Source organism: Coloeus monedula (assembly GCF_965178545.1).
Source record: "Coloeus monedula genome assembly, chromosome: 28".
Taxonomy (NCBI): domain Eukaryota; kingdom Metazoa; phylum Chordata; class Aves; order Passeriformes; family Corvidae; genus Coloeus; species Coloeus monedula.
This window is the reverse complement of record NC_138808.1, coordinates 468,009-480,514: the sequence shown is the minus strand read 5'-3', so window position 1 is coordinate 480,514 and position 12,506 is coordinate 468,009. Positions and strand designations below refer to the sequence as shown.

The 12,506-nt window shown below is 56.1% G+C and overlaps 1 protein-coding gene across 4 annotated transcripts in view; it reads left to right on the top strand.

The window, feature by feature from the left end:
* The window catches only part of TACC1 (transforming acidic coiled-coil containing protein 1), a 32,339-nt gene extending 20,295 nt beyond the window's left edge, over positions 1–12,044 (top strand). For 2 of the 4 annotated variants that reach the window (XM_082298338.1, XM_082298337.1), the window contains 10 exons: positions 127–325; positions 2,032–2,087; positions 3,427–3,549; positions 3,719–3,795; positions 4,219–4,262; positions 4,364–4,524; positions 4,760–4,866; positions 5,443–5,563; positions 6,024–11,431; positions 11,727–12,044. In XM_082298338.1, the coding sequence (XP_082154464.1) occupies positions 127–325; positions 2,032–2,087; positions 3,427–3,549; positions 3,719–3,795; positions 4,219–4,262; positions 4,364–4,524; positions 4,760–4,866; positions 5,443–5,563; positions 6,024–6,092 (957 nt within the window). In that variant the 3' untranslated portion in view covers positions 6,093–11,431; positions 11,727–12,044. Of the gene's footprint in view, positions 1–126; positions 326–2,031; positions 2,088–3,426; positions 3,550–3,718; positions 3,796–4,218; positions 4,263–4,363; positions 4,525–4,759; positions 4,867–5,442; positions 5,564–6,023; positions 11,432–11,668 lie in introns of all 4 variants that reach the window. The other 2 variants (XM_082298336.1, XM_082298335.1) reach the window with 2 other exon arrangements.
* Positions 12,045–12,506: the final 462 nt, after the last annotated feature.

Sequence of the window (12,506 nt, the reverse complement as noted above, 5' to 3'; positions counted from 1 at the left end):
GGGGAGCAGCTTGCCAATGGATTTTAAGCCTTCCATACTTTCCATGAAGTATCCAGCAGCTCACCTGGTGGCCTGATCCCCGCAGATTAACCCAGTCTTGCTTAACTGCATACTTTGGTCCTGCAGGATGAAGGAGTGTTGATCTCAGAAATCCCAGATATTACAAATCGGGATGGGCGTGCCACTGATGAGGAGAAGCTGGCCTCCACCACCTCCACGCAGAAAGCAGCCGGGCTGGAGAAGAAGGCTGAGCCAGAAGATGACCTGGAGTACTTTGAGTGCTCGAATGTCCCCGTATCCACGGTGAAGCACAGACCAGAGGCAGGTAAGGAACATCCTGGCTGCCTTCAGCTCTGGGAATGTGCCGTGACTGCACCCAGGGAGCCTCTGTAGCCTCTAGCAAGGAAATGGTGCTGTTGAGGCAGCACAGGCTCATCAGAATTTATTTACACTGACAGGGCTAAAGGCTGCTGCAGGTTCTAATGGAACCTCCCATTGCTTTCCTGCACTGTTTCCAGTATGGAAAATGATGGTCCAGGCTGTGTTTATTTAGACTTTGAGTACAGAGCACTCTCCCCACAATGCTGTGGTGGGATGTGGGTCAGGTACGAGGTTCCCTCCCTGTGGTGTTCCCTGCCAGTGCCCCCTGACACCAGTGCTCCCTGCTGAGCTGAGCTGAGAGCTGAGCAGGACAATTGTCCATCGCTGGGAGCATCCTGCCCTGGCTCCTGGGATGCATGGTCCCTGCTTAGAGCCTGTGCCAGGAGCAGAGCTGCCAGGACTTGGTGTCCCAGCACAGGGGCTGTGGTTGATGGAGAGCTCAGTAACGCCACAGAGACCCCCATTATTGCTCCTGGTGGAATTCTGCTGTCAGTCTCCCACGTAATTAGCCTTTCTGACCAAGCCATTACAAAATAATTAAAAGCCAGGCAACATGACATTTAATCAATAGCCAAGTCCTAGGTGCAAGCAGGAGAGATCACCACGGGGGGGTTGCAGCCCTCCCCTCTGCAGGGACCTATTAATCATTTCTCCCGATGGCTGTGCTGGGCTGCCAGCTCCTGGGAGAGGAGAATGGTCCTTTGTCCTCAGGGGAGGAAAATCTGACAGTCAGGGGAGAGGCTGGGAGGGTTTGTTTATTGCTGCTGGTCTCAGAGGGCCAGGCAGGTGCACGGGCTCGGTGGGAGCTGTGGGTGCAGCTGCTGGCACCGGGATAAATGCAGGGAAACAGTGGGAAGTCTGTGGTCACCAGCATTACATTACCTCCTTCCTTTCCAAGCTGAGCTCTCTAAATACACCGTTCTCTGCCTGGTTAACACATGAATCATGTCTGCTGTTGTGTGAATGTGGTCCATAAATTACCCCTCATGCTGTGTGAGGCAGCACCGTGCCCACAGGTCAGGGTGTCCCTCCTGCAAGGCAGGGTGTCCTGTGAGGCAGAGCGTCCCGCAGGTCAGGGTGTCCCACACCTTGCAGATGCGGGGAGATGTTTTTTATCTCCTCTCTGCTGTTAAGAACAGCAGGGGCCATGTGGCAGCTCCTTTGGAGGATGATGGGATGGGCTGGCATGGGCTGGTGCTTGTGCTACTTGGAGTGGTCTGAGCAGCTGGTCTACTCCAGCATCCTGTTGAAGTGCAGAACGTCCTGTGCATCTTCCTCCTCCTCAGCTGCTGTGGTCTCAGGCATGGGTGGCAGCCCTGGGGACATGGACGGGCACAGGCTGAACTGCCACCAGAGGGAAGTGTTGGCTTCCTCTCCAAGGAGTGCAGGAAGGCTGGCAGGGTGCATGTTGTGGCACCTGGGGACAGGGTTTAATGGTGACCTTAGCAGTGCTGGGGACCCGATGGTCTTAGAGGGCTTTTCCAACCAAAATGGTTCCATGCAAGGGCAAGAGCTGGGGGCAAAGATGCCTTTGGGAGAGGGAGCTCAGGGGATGGAGAGGCTCAGAGGTACCCTCCTACGTCTCAGAAAATCTGTGTGTGCTCGGTGCTGTTTCCAAGTCAATAAAAGGTTGTGTTTCATTGTCTTTAGGTTTTGAAAAGGAGATCTGCAAGCAGATGGAAAAGGATGGGCCTGGCATCTTCCCTGTGAGTGCCTCTCGCTTTTTCCTTTCTGAAATGAGTTTCTTTGGGAGGTAAAATTCTTGACAAGCCCACACAGGGACTTGATAAAAATAGCAGAGATTTCCCAGCAGGCCTGGAGGAGCCTGGCAGAGACAGATCCCTCCTGGGTGGGCACTGTGGTGTGGGAGGGAGGGAGGAAGGGAGGGATGCTGGAGACAGAGTAGGAGCAGTGCCGAGCCAGGGCTGCACTGGAAAGTGGCTGAAGGACAGGGAGAGGGCAGAGGACACCATGGGGAGGGGACAAGCTGCTGGACACTGGTTGTGTCTCACATGGGGTGACCAGGGCTGGCTCTGATAGCCTGTGGGTGCTGGTGCCTTCTGCAAGGGATCCTCAGCCACTGCCCTCAGGAAGGGAGCTGACAGCAGAGATGGGGGGAGAGTAAAAAAGCCCTGGCTCTGCAGCCACACTGACCCTGACACCCCAGCAGCAGCACCACTGTGCTGGGACACCCCTGACACACCCCAGGACCTCTCTGCTGTGGGGGGCACCCTGTGCCAGCTTAGCAGCCCCTGGCCAAAGCTGCTTGAGTTGACAAGCAGATGACAGTGAGATTAGCGACATCAGCAGCACCAACTTCTGTGAGACAGATTTAACTGTGCTGAGCCCCACAAGGACATGAGGCAAAGTGAACCTTTTGTTTGGTGCCCAGGGAGCCTGGGTAGGCTCTGGTCCTGCAGGCAGGCTGGTGTCACCCCAAAGGCACCTGCAGGTGCTCAGGTGTGCACCTGCTTTTTGGAGATACTGTGGGAGGCTGCTGCCAAACCACACTGGCCTGAACCTCCCCAGTGTTGAGGTGTCCGGCCCCAAACCTGCCCCAGGGGCGGCTCCCACCAACGGCCGTGGCTGCAGTGGAGCTGAGAGAGCCGTGCAGGGCTCGGGGAGCTTGAACTGAGCAGCAGCTGAAGCGCTGGGGAGGAGGGGAGGGGAGAAGTGCTCCAGTGCTCTGGTTTCCAAAACGTGAGGAGCAGGCTGCCTCCTTCCTCTGAGCACTTCTCTATTTATGGCCTGGCAGCCCGTTCCCAAGGAGATGCTGCACGGCTGTCACTCGGCTGGGTGATGAAAGGAGGAACAGGCGGTGGTGTCAGCCTGGCTTGGAGGAATGTTTCTGGAGGCCTATCAGGCTGCAGGACCCCCCAGAGGAAGGGATAGGGTCAAAATCCAGTCAGGAATCAGCACCTGGGCTGTGGGGCTGAGCCTTCCCCACAGTTTGGTCTCTGTGATAAAATAGGGGAGAACACTCTGAACAGGGGAGGTGGGTGAAAAGAAACCCCCCACAACATCCCAGCTGGGTAATTCCCCCAGGACAATCCTGGGCTGTGCTCCATGGACAAGTGCCCCAGCGTGAGCAGGAGCGAGAGTCCCCTGGCTGGCATCTGCCTCAGCGAGTCCGAGAAGGCGGCCGTGCTCACGCTCATCAGAGAGGAGGTAACGGCCGGTCCCTGTCCCCTGGGGCTGCCCCTCGATGGACCTCACCACGGGGGGAGCAGGGGCCGCTCTGCTCTGCCTGGGAGGGGGGATCTGATCCCCTGCGTGGATCAGAGAGGGGAAGCCCCTCAGAGCACATCCCAAGGGTCCCCTGTCTGCTGCAACCCAGATAATCACCAAGGAGATCGAGGCCAATGAGTGGAAGAAGAAATACGAGGAGAGCCGGCAGGAAGTGCTGGAGATGAGGTACGAGCTGTCCCTGGCACGGCTCTGCGCCGGCAGCGCCGGGCTCTGCGCGGCCCTGGCAGGAGGAGGCTGAGCGGGGTGTAAGGGGCTGACACAGGTCAGCCTCACCGGGGTGGGGTGTCTTGGGAGAGATGTTCTCTTAGTGCTGGTGCTGTGTCAAGCCTGCTCGTTCCTTTGCTGCAGAAATAAAGCCCCGTTAGCTGTGCCAGCCCCAGCGGCTGAGGGGGGTCTTGGCCTGAAGCAGCACTGATGGGTGTTGCAGCCCCAACATCTGGGCCCTGTGACTGTGCTGCTGCAGGGGTTTGATGGTGGGGCATGGGCCAGCAGGGCCTCCTGTGGGGCAGATTGTTGTCAGCACAGCTGGAGGTGCATGTCCCCAAAATCAGGGGCCTCTCACCTGTTTTTTTCCCCTCTTCCTTCTAGGAAAATTGTAGCTGAGTATGAAAAGACCATTGCCCAGATGATAGGTAAGGTGCTGTCACCTGGCCAGGTGTGCAGGGCAGGGAGCTGGCTGCCACAGCCGTCCCCACTTGGTCACTGTGTCCTTGTTGTTTGTTCTCCATCCCAGAGGATGAGCAGAGGACAAACATGACATCTCAGAAGAACCTGCAGCAGCTTACGATGGAAAAGGACCAGGCTCTGGCAGACCTGAACTCGGTGGAGAGGTCCCTGTCAGATCTGTTCAGGAGATATGAAAACCTGAAGGGCGTCCTGGAAGGATTTAAGAAGGTCCTTACCTTAGTTTGCCCTTTCTCCCTGCAGCTCTGGTCCCCGGACACAGGGTTCCTGTGCAGCCACACTCCATGTTTCTGTGCTGCTGAGCTGGATAAGGGGCTCCAGCATAAAGCAGAAGTTGGTTTTATTTAAAGCATTTGTTTTTACACTCAGAACTGTATCTATCATCCCATCAGAGTAATGACTTTATGCCCAGTCCCAATGCAGATGGATGTACTTTCTTTTGCAGAATGAAGAAGCTCTGAAGAAATGTGCTCAAGATTATCTAACCCGTGTCAAGCAGGAAGAGCAGCGGTATCAGGCCCTGAAAGTCCACGCAGAAGAAAAATTGGACAAGTAAGGTCATGCATGAGATTGCTGGGTGCTTCAAGACCTTGTAGGGAAGCAGCTCCATTTGCTTTCCAGAGGCTGGAAGGCAGGAGCTGAATGATGTGAAAAGCTGCATTTTACAACCTCCGGCTCAAGTGTCCCTAAGTGAGGCAGAGCAAATCCCTGAACGCATTCTCTGATCTCTACTTATTTATTTTTTAATGGAGAATCTGAGGTTCACGGTCTATTTATGGTCACTTACCAAGTTCCCATCTTTCAGAGGGCTCATGTTTGTGGTACGTGAAGGGGCTGTGCAGCCCTGGGGCTCAGCTGATGAGCAGGAGCTCACCAGCACATGTAACCCCGAGTGAAGTGGGTGGTGAAGTGGTTTAGCTTGGTTCTGAAAGAGCAGAGTTTCGTACAGGGGCTTGGAGGAGCTGAATTAACCCAGTTTCATCCAGTTCCCATATGGGCAAACCACCTCTGTTGTATCCAGGCAAGCGGAGCTGGGCTCTGCCGTTGCTGCGTGGCCTCAGGCTGTGCCATGGTGCTCCTGCCTGCACCCAGACCTGGCCACCGGCCCCCTCTGTCCATCCCCCACAGAGCCAACGAGGAGATCGCCCAGGTGCGCACGAAGGCCAAGGCGGAGAGCGCGGCGCTGCACGCTGGGCTGCGCAAGGAGCAGATGAAGGTGGAGTCCCTGGAGAGAACCCTGCAGCAGAAGGTAACACACCTGCCCCACGTCTCTCTGCCAGCCCTGCCAGCAGCTCCTGTTGCTGCCCTGAGCATCCTGCTGATGCCAGAGGTGTCCTCTGGATTTTTGGTCAGAAGGTGTTTTGTGGGTTTGTTCTTTGGGGTATTTTTTTGGTTTGCTTGGGGTTTTTTGTGTTTTATGGGGTTGGTTTGGATTTTTTTGGCAGAATGGGCATTGCAGGCTCTGCCTGCTTGCAGAGATGTGGGCTGGGGCTGGGTTGCTGCAAATCTCTGCGGCTCTGGGGTCTGACTGGGATGAGGAGGGGTGAGCCCAGGGGCCCGCACAGTGCCTGGATGCACAGAGGAGCTGTTGCAAGGGCAGGTGTAGGAGCGGGCTGCCCCTTCCTACGCAGGCTTGATGGCAGATGGCCCCAGGTTTTATTCCCCACCTGTGCCACCATGGGAGTCCCCAAGGTCTGCTTTTCTTCCAGAACCAGGAGATTGAGGAGCTGACCAAGATCTGCGACGAGCTGATAGCGAAACTGGGAAAGTCAGACTGAGTCTCACCACCCCTCGCCAGCACTCTGCACTTGGCCGCTTTTCTCGTGACGTTGAGCACCTTGCCTTACCCCCGGGCTCCCCGCAGAAAAGCTGCGTGTCCAGCTGCCCCGCTTGGCTGCTGGACCTGTGGCTCCTGAGCAGAGCCGCTCTCCTCACTCTCCCTGTCTGCTTCCCACAGCTCCGGGGCTGGGATCCCTGCAGTCAGGCTGGGAATCCTGTGGTCAGCCTGGGCCTGTGTGTCCCTCCCAGGACCTGCCACACTGTCCGTCTGCACCAATGCCAGCTCTCAGGTGGGAGGTGACAGCCTGGGCTCTGTCCCCCTTGGTTGGGCTGGGTCTGTTTGTGTCCCCACTGTCACTTACTGTCCTCACATGCTCAGCGGAACAGTTCCAGCCACGTGGTAGGTCCTGCCCTGGGATGTGGGTGATGCCAGGGGTGCTGCTGGCTGGCTCTTGTGCTGGGGAAGGAGACCTGGCACCTGGATGGCTGGTCTCTGGTTCGTGGGTGAAGTCCAGCACAGCATCTCCCTGTCCCTGGCTGTGCCAGCCTCAGAGGAAGGGAGCTGACATCTCTGCATTCGTGCACTTTATGAGCATTTATGGGCACTTGGGCTCTCTGCTCACTCCTTCCAGTCAGGCACGGTGCTGACACAAGGCACAACTTGTTTCCCCCAGGGCACTGAAACAGTCACATAACCTGTAGTAACTTCGGTCCTCTCAAGGGAGAGTCTGGGTGAAGGGAGGCAGGAGGTTGTGGCACCAAGAGGTGCTTGAGAAACAGGGGGATGTTGGTTCTGGAGAGCTGGGACTGCCCTTCCATCCTCCCCTTGGCCACCCTGCCTGCAGCCCTGGCCCCTCCAGTGCCTGGGGGACCTGGTGCTGAGCACGTGCAAAGCCAAGGCCATTGCTGGTGACTCCCCGTGCCATGGCCAGATCAGGGCCCCATTTCAGAGGCTGCAGGAGAAAGGAGGTGAACCCTGAGCTGCCTCGTGGCTGCTGCAGTAGCTGCAGTGGTGGAGGATTCTCTGCCTTGAACAGATAGTCCTAAAGTGTGAATTAAGGGAAATATTTGCAGTTTGGACTGTTTCCTGCCCAGCCTGTCGAACACTTTCACAAACCTTTTTGCTGCTACTTTTTTGTAACAATTGAGCTCTTCTTCTATTTTCTAATTCCCTGTGTTGAGCATGCAGAGAAAACACCTGTTCAAGCCAGAGCCATACACTTGATTATATTTTATTAGTTATATAATGTATAGAGAGAGTTTATTCTACACTTAAGCAAAGGTGTCAGCAGCCTGCCCCAGCACACAGCTTCCCAGCCCAAGCCCCCAGTTATCCCAGTGACGGACTGGTCAGGGAAGCCAGTGGCTGACACCACTCAAAGCAGTGCACCTGTTGCTTGTGCTGGATATTCACCCTTTGCACAGTTGACAGAAAGGAAAAACCTTTTTTCCCCCTCTCTTTTCAACCCCTTTGATCTCCCCACCTGTCTGCCTCCTGGGCTGGTGAAAAAGCTTCAATCATATGATCAACAAGGACTGTTTCTGTTTCCCTTTGGGAGTCTGTGCAGGTAAAGCAAACCCCTGAGACGCAGAGATTTCTTGGGCAGTTGGCTTTTTCTCTTGAGGAACCAGAGTGCAGCATTGCACAACCTCTCAGAGCTGGTGAAAGGCTGGTTCAGGGCTGGATTTTGGTTTGGTCACTGGTGCACTGCACAAGGTGCCCGTGTGAGGCTGGTGGAGCCCCGGTGTGGGAGGCAGGTCCCAGATGGGGACTGTGGCAGCTCTCAGCCTTCTGCCTTGCTCAGGGCCGTGATGCTCGTGTGCTGTCTTGGCTCAAGGTGTCACAGTCTGAGGTCAGTCTCTCCCCAGGGCGTTGCTCTGGCCCTTGGAGCTGAGGGGTAATTGCAGAAGTTTAGGTTTCACCACTCAGCACTTCCCCAGACCCCTGACCTGCGCACAGCACAGTCACTGCTGCAGCTTTCCCCTGTGGGCTGTCTGCGAAGCATGGCTCCACTGTGATAACGCACGGGGCAGAGTCCTCCATCCCTCCTTGTCCCTGCTCCCCAGTGTCACCCGGTCCTGCCGTGCTGCCTCCTCCAGCCGGTGCTGTCGCATTCCCGTGCCTGTCCGCATGCACCCCAGTCTGGGCAAAGAAGATTCCTACGGAATGATTTATTAACTATAATATGGTTATAGTTACATATATATAAATACATATGTAATGGGTATAGTTATATGAAGTAGAAGGTGTGTGTTTGCAAACAGGCAGGATGGTTGCACCTCGTGTGCCGCACTCTGACATGCTGAGGTGATGGTGTCCCTGTGACCAGCACAGGGAAAGGCAGGTCCCTGTGCACGGTGTCACAGCCTGGGTGTGTTTGTTGTCTGTTCCTTGCAGTAGACTTTAAATGCCCCTTTCTGGCAGCGTTGGGCGCTGCCCGTGCTGCTGTTGCTGTTTGCAGTGTGTGTTTGCCAGCAGATCTGTCTGTAACCAAGTGCCAACCAGTAACCCCCAACTACTGATCTCTTCCCCCATCCCTCTAGTGTGACCTCCCCCAGGCAGGAACTTCCTCTGCATTGACTCCCACCCCTCTGCTTCCAGCCATGTGTGTAACTGCCATCGCCATCGGTTTTATATGTATGATAATTTCCCTTTTATATGTCAGGTAAATATTTGTAAGAGTTATACTCACACAAATGAGATTATTATAATGATTACTAATATATTTTTTCCATGTTTCATTGCCTGAGTAAAAACTGTGTTTATCACTCTTGAAAGCTTTCTTGGTGTTTGTGAGGTTGGTGAAGAGTTTTTGGAGGAGTTGGCTTTAACTTGCAGAATGGGCTGTGGTCTGCCTTGTCTTTATTAATGTGGTTTACATGGCAGTTGGTTTCAAATAAGCACAGTTATCATCTGTTCCTGAAATCTGCATTCCTGCGCTCTGAAATTCAGACCTGGGATGACTTTTCTGGCCCCCTGACTCCCGCCATTCCCACCACACTGTGATGGTGCTGAGCTGTGGTGGTGAGCTCAGACAGCAGGAAGAGCTGAGGCAGCAGCAGGATGTCAGGCAGGAGAATCCTTGGCCTAATCCCTGCGCTGACAACCCTCCGTGGCCTTGGGTAAATCCTGCTGGAAGGATGGAGCCCTGGGGGCTGGAGAGTGCAGGAATTGTTCCACTGGGCTCCCAGCCCTGTAGGGGTTTTCAGTTCTCTTGCACTTCTCTTTTGGTGGGTTGGAAACTCTCGAGGGGTTTTCCCCAACTTGGCTGCTACTCATAACAAGAAAGGGGTTGTTCTCTGGATGGAGCAGGTGGGCTTGATCACGATCTTTGAAAGCCACCACAGGGTTCTGTGTCCAGGGGTGGTTTCCAAAGCAGGCACCAGCAGGATATGGGGCAGAGCCCAGCCCCGTCCAGTGGCACCAGTGTGGCTCTGCCCCACTCCCATTCCCCAGCCCGGCCCATGTCCTTGGGGAGCTGTGTCCTGCCCCCCCGGCTAAGATGGCATTATCCAGGGGCTGCAGTGAGGTGTTATCCCAGCCCCCGATACAATCACTCAAGCAGATTAGCTGTAAGACCTTAAGACAAAACAGCAGCTACGCACCCCACACTGCACACTGCTGAGAATGCCTGCCCTGAAGACCCTACTGGCCCTGGCCATCGTCACGTCCCTGGCTGGAGAAAGTAAGTGTTCCTTGGCTCCAGGCAGCACAAGGTCGGGTAAATCGCTGTAGCTGCTCCTGCGCTTGCTGCTGCCCCATCCCTGTCACCTGCCTGCGGGCTGGCACAAGCCCACCGTGCCCCTGTCCCTTGCTGCTCCCACCCCTGCAGGAAAATGATGTTCTGGGGGGGAGGGTGGCTTTCCCCTCTGAATACCACCCAGAGAAGCCTCCTGTCCCTTGCCTCTCTGCCACTGGCACAAAGCCCAGGCATGTGGTGCCCAGCAGGGACCACAGAGCCTCTGGTCTCCAGCTCTGATGGAGGCTCCTGAGCCAAAACCCTGCAGCCTCTCTTGGCTAGAGCTGTGTTTCCCTGCTAAAACTTGGTTCCTCCAAGGCATAATCACAAAAAGCCATTGTAAAAGGCAGGAGAGTTGGTGCACTGCTCAGAGCAATGCCATGGAGTAAGGACAGCTCCAGACAGTTCCAGGATCTTTGGACCAAGGCAAGGCGAATGTGACTGTGTTTTTAGCTCAGGGCAGATGAAAGGCTGTGCCATGCTGTGAAGAACAGCAAAGGAGACACAACACAACCCAGCAGCGGAAGCCGGGTCATTGTGGGTTACTGGCAGGAACTTAACTGGCATCTGACCCCATGAAATCCCCACTTTCCCCGTTCATGGGTTTTCTCTCCCTGAGATGAAGCTGGGAGCTCTGGGCGGGAGCCGGCCCCGCTGCCACGAGAGGGCTCTGCTCCGCCAGCAAAGCAGAGACGAGTTCCATCTCCGATACTGGCGGTAGTTTATCCATCCCCATCAAAATCAAGGATTCTTCATTTCAGGCAGGAGCAGCATCTTCAGGTCTGGGTTTTTCTGGGGTGTGTGTATGCTTTGAGGGGTCACACAGCTCTTGCACCACTGTCGGCTCTGACGCACAGGAGAGAGGGGCTGGCTGCTATCTAACCTGCCTGTGGCCTCCTTTAAGGACGATCTGGAGACAGCTCGTCCCTCCCGACTCACGCATCTGCCTGGCACTTTACTACTGCCTGTCACCGTGCTTGGTCCCAGGCAGCACCCTTGGGCTGAGCTTCCTGACTACAGTGTAGTTCGTGGGAGCTGCTCCCACAGGTTGGACGAATTCTTCCTTCTCCCCCCAGAATTACTTATTAAAGTGAAATCTGGCACAAGAAGACAAAGGTCTAGGATGGTTTTTTAAATATTATGTGTACCTGTTTTTACTGTAAAAGGAATTTCAGGACTCTCAGGAAGTCTTTGCAGGGCAAGGACTCAGCAGAGCTCACCTGCCCAGTTTAGCTCTCATCGTTTTGAGTCACACTTGGAAGAGTTTTGCATTAATTTTGTGGACAGGTGAGGCCCCATCCTGCATCCTGCTGCATCCCATGGCAGTGCCTGCTCATGGCTCGACTGCGAACCCTCACCTGTGACTCCCCGTCCCTGGGCTGGGGGTCACCAGTGTCCGTGGAGACCCACAGACTCTGGCGGGGCACTGGGGGCTCTGGGATGGTGCTTCGCTGCCACTCTCATTCCTCCTCATCTTCACCCAGGTAAAGCACTGAAATGCCACAAATGCGTCGCATCCAACGAGAACGACTGCAACCAGCAGGGATCCCACAGCTGCCCCCAGTACGCTGATGCCTGCTCCACCATCACCGCACCCAGTAAGTCCCTTGGCTGGAGGGCCGGGGCGCTGGGCGGGACTGGGGGGTTCCAGGGGGAAGGAGGGTGGGACCGTACGGTCTTAGAGGGGTCCAGAGGGGCTGGGGACCGGAGGGCGAGGAGAAGCAGGGGACCTGCCGAGGCGGAGCAGGAGGTGGCTTCCTCTTGCGGACAGGAGAGGGATCCTTTTATTCCGCATCCGTACCGCCGGGACTCAGGTGTTCTTTCTCCTCTCCCAGTGAAACCCCCGGTTCCCGGGAGTGCCTGACCCCCGTGTCGCGTTGCCTTTCCTTGCAGACAGCGTCATTAAGTCCTGCTCCTACAAGTCCTTCTGTGACCAGGCGCGCCGCGGCGGCTCCGGCGGGGCCACCGTGCGATGCTGCTTCAGCGACGACTGCAACGGGCCGGCGCGGGGCTCCCGGAACGGCGTGGGGGTCACCCCGCCGCCCCTGCCCAGCCTGCTGGCCACCGCACTGGCCGGGACGCTGATGCTGGGCTGGTTCTGAGGGGTCCGGCGGGGCGGCCGGCCCCGCGTCGCTGCTCGCTGCTGTAGCCTAGGGACGCGGGCGGGGGGTGCTCGCTGTGGGAGGCGTCCTATCGCCGCCAGTCCAATAAACGCTGCCGTTGGGAACCGTGTTCGCAGCCTCTCATTGACAGGGAAACCACAGCAGCGAGAGGACGTACCGAATCGAACCGGTTTGGCTTCTGGTGCCACGCAGAGCCCGGGATCCCAGCGCAGATTCCCCTCATCCCCGTTGGTCCAACGGAGATGCTTTTGGGCTGCTTTCTGCAACTCGAGTCGCGGCTGTGGAGAGAGGTTTCTGTGGTTGCGAAGACATGGGGGGAGATGTGAGGCTGCTCTGTGGTCTGGGGCTGCAGGTGGTCCCCCAGCTCAAAGCTCTGCTGGAAAGACCCCCAGGAGTGCTCGGTGTGGTTTGGTTTTGTGAGGGAGAATGGTAAAAGTGAGTGAAGAGAGTGAGGAGAACAGAGAGGAGAATGATGAAGGGAGTGAAGGATGGCTGGGACCATGAGAATCTGACCACAAGAACTGTAAATGCAGGGTGAGCAGCAAACAGC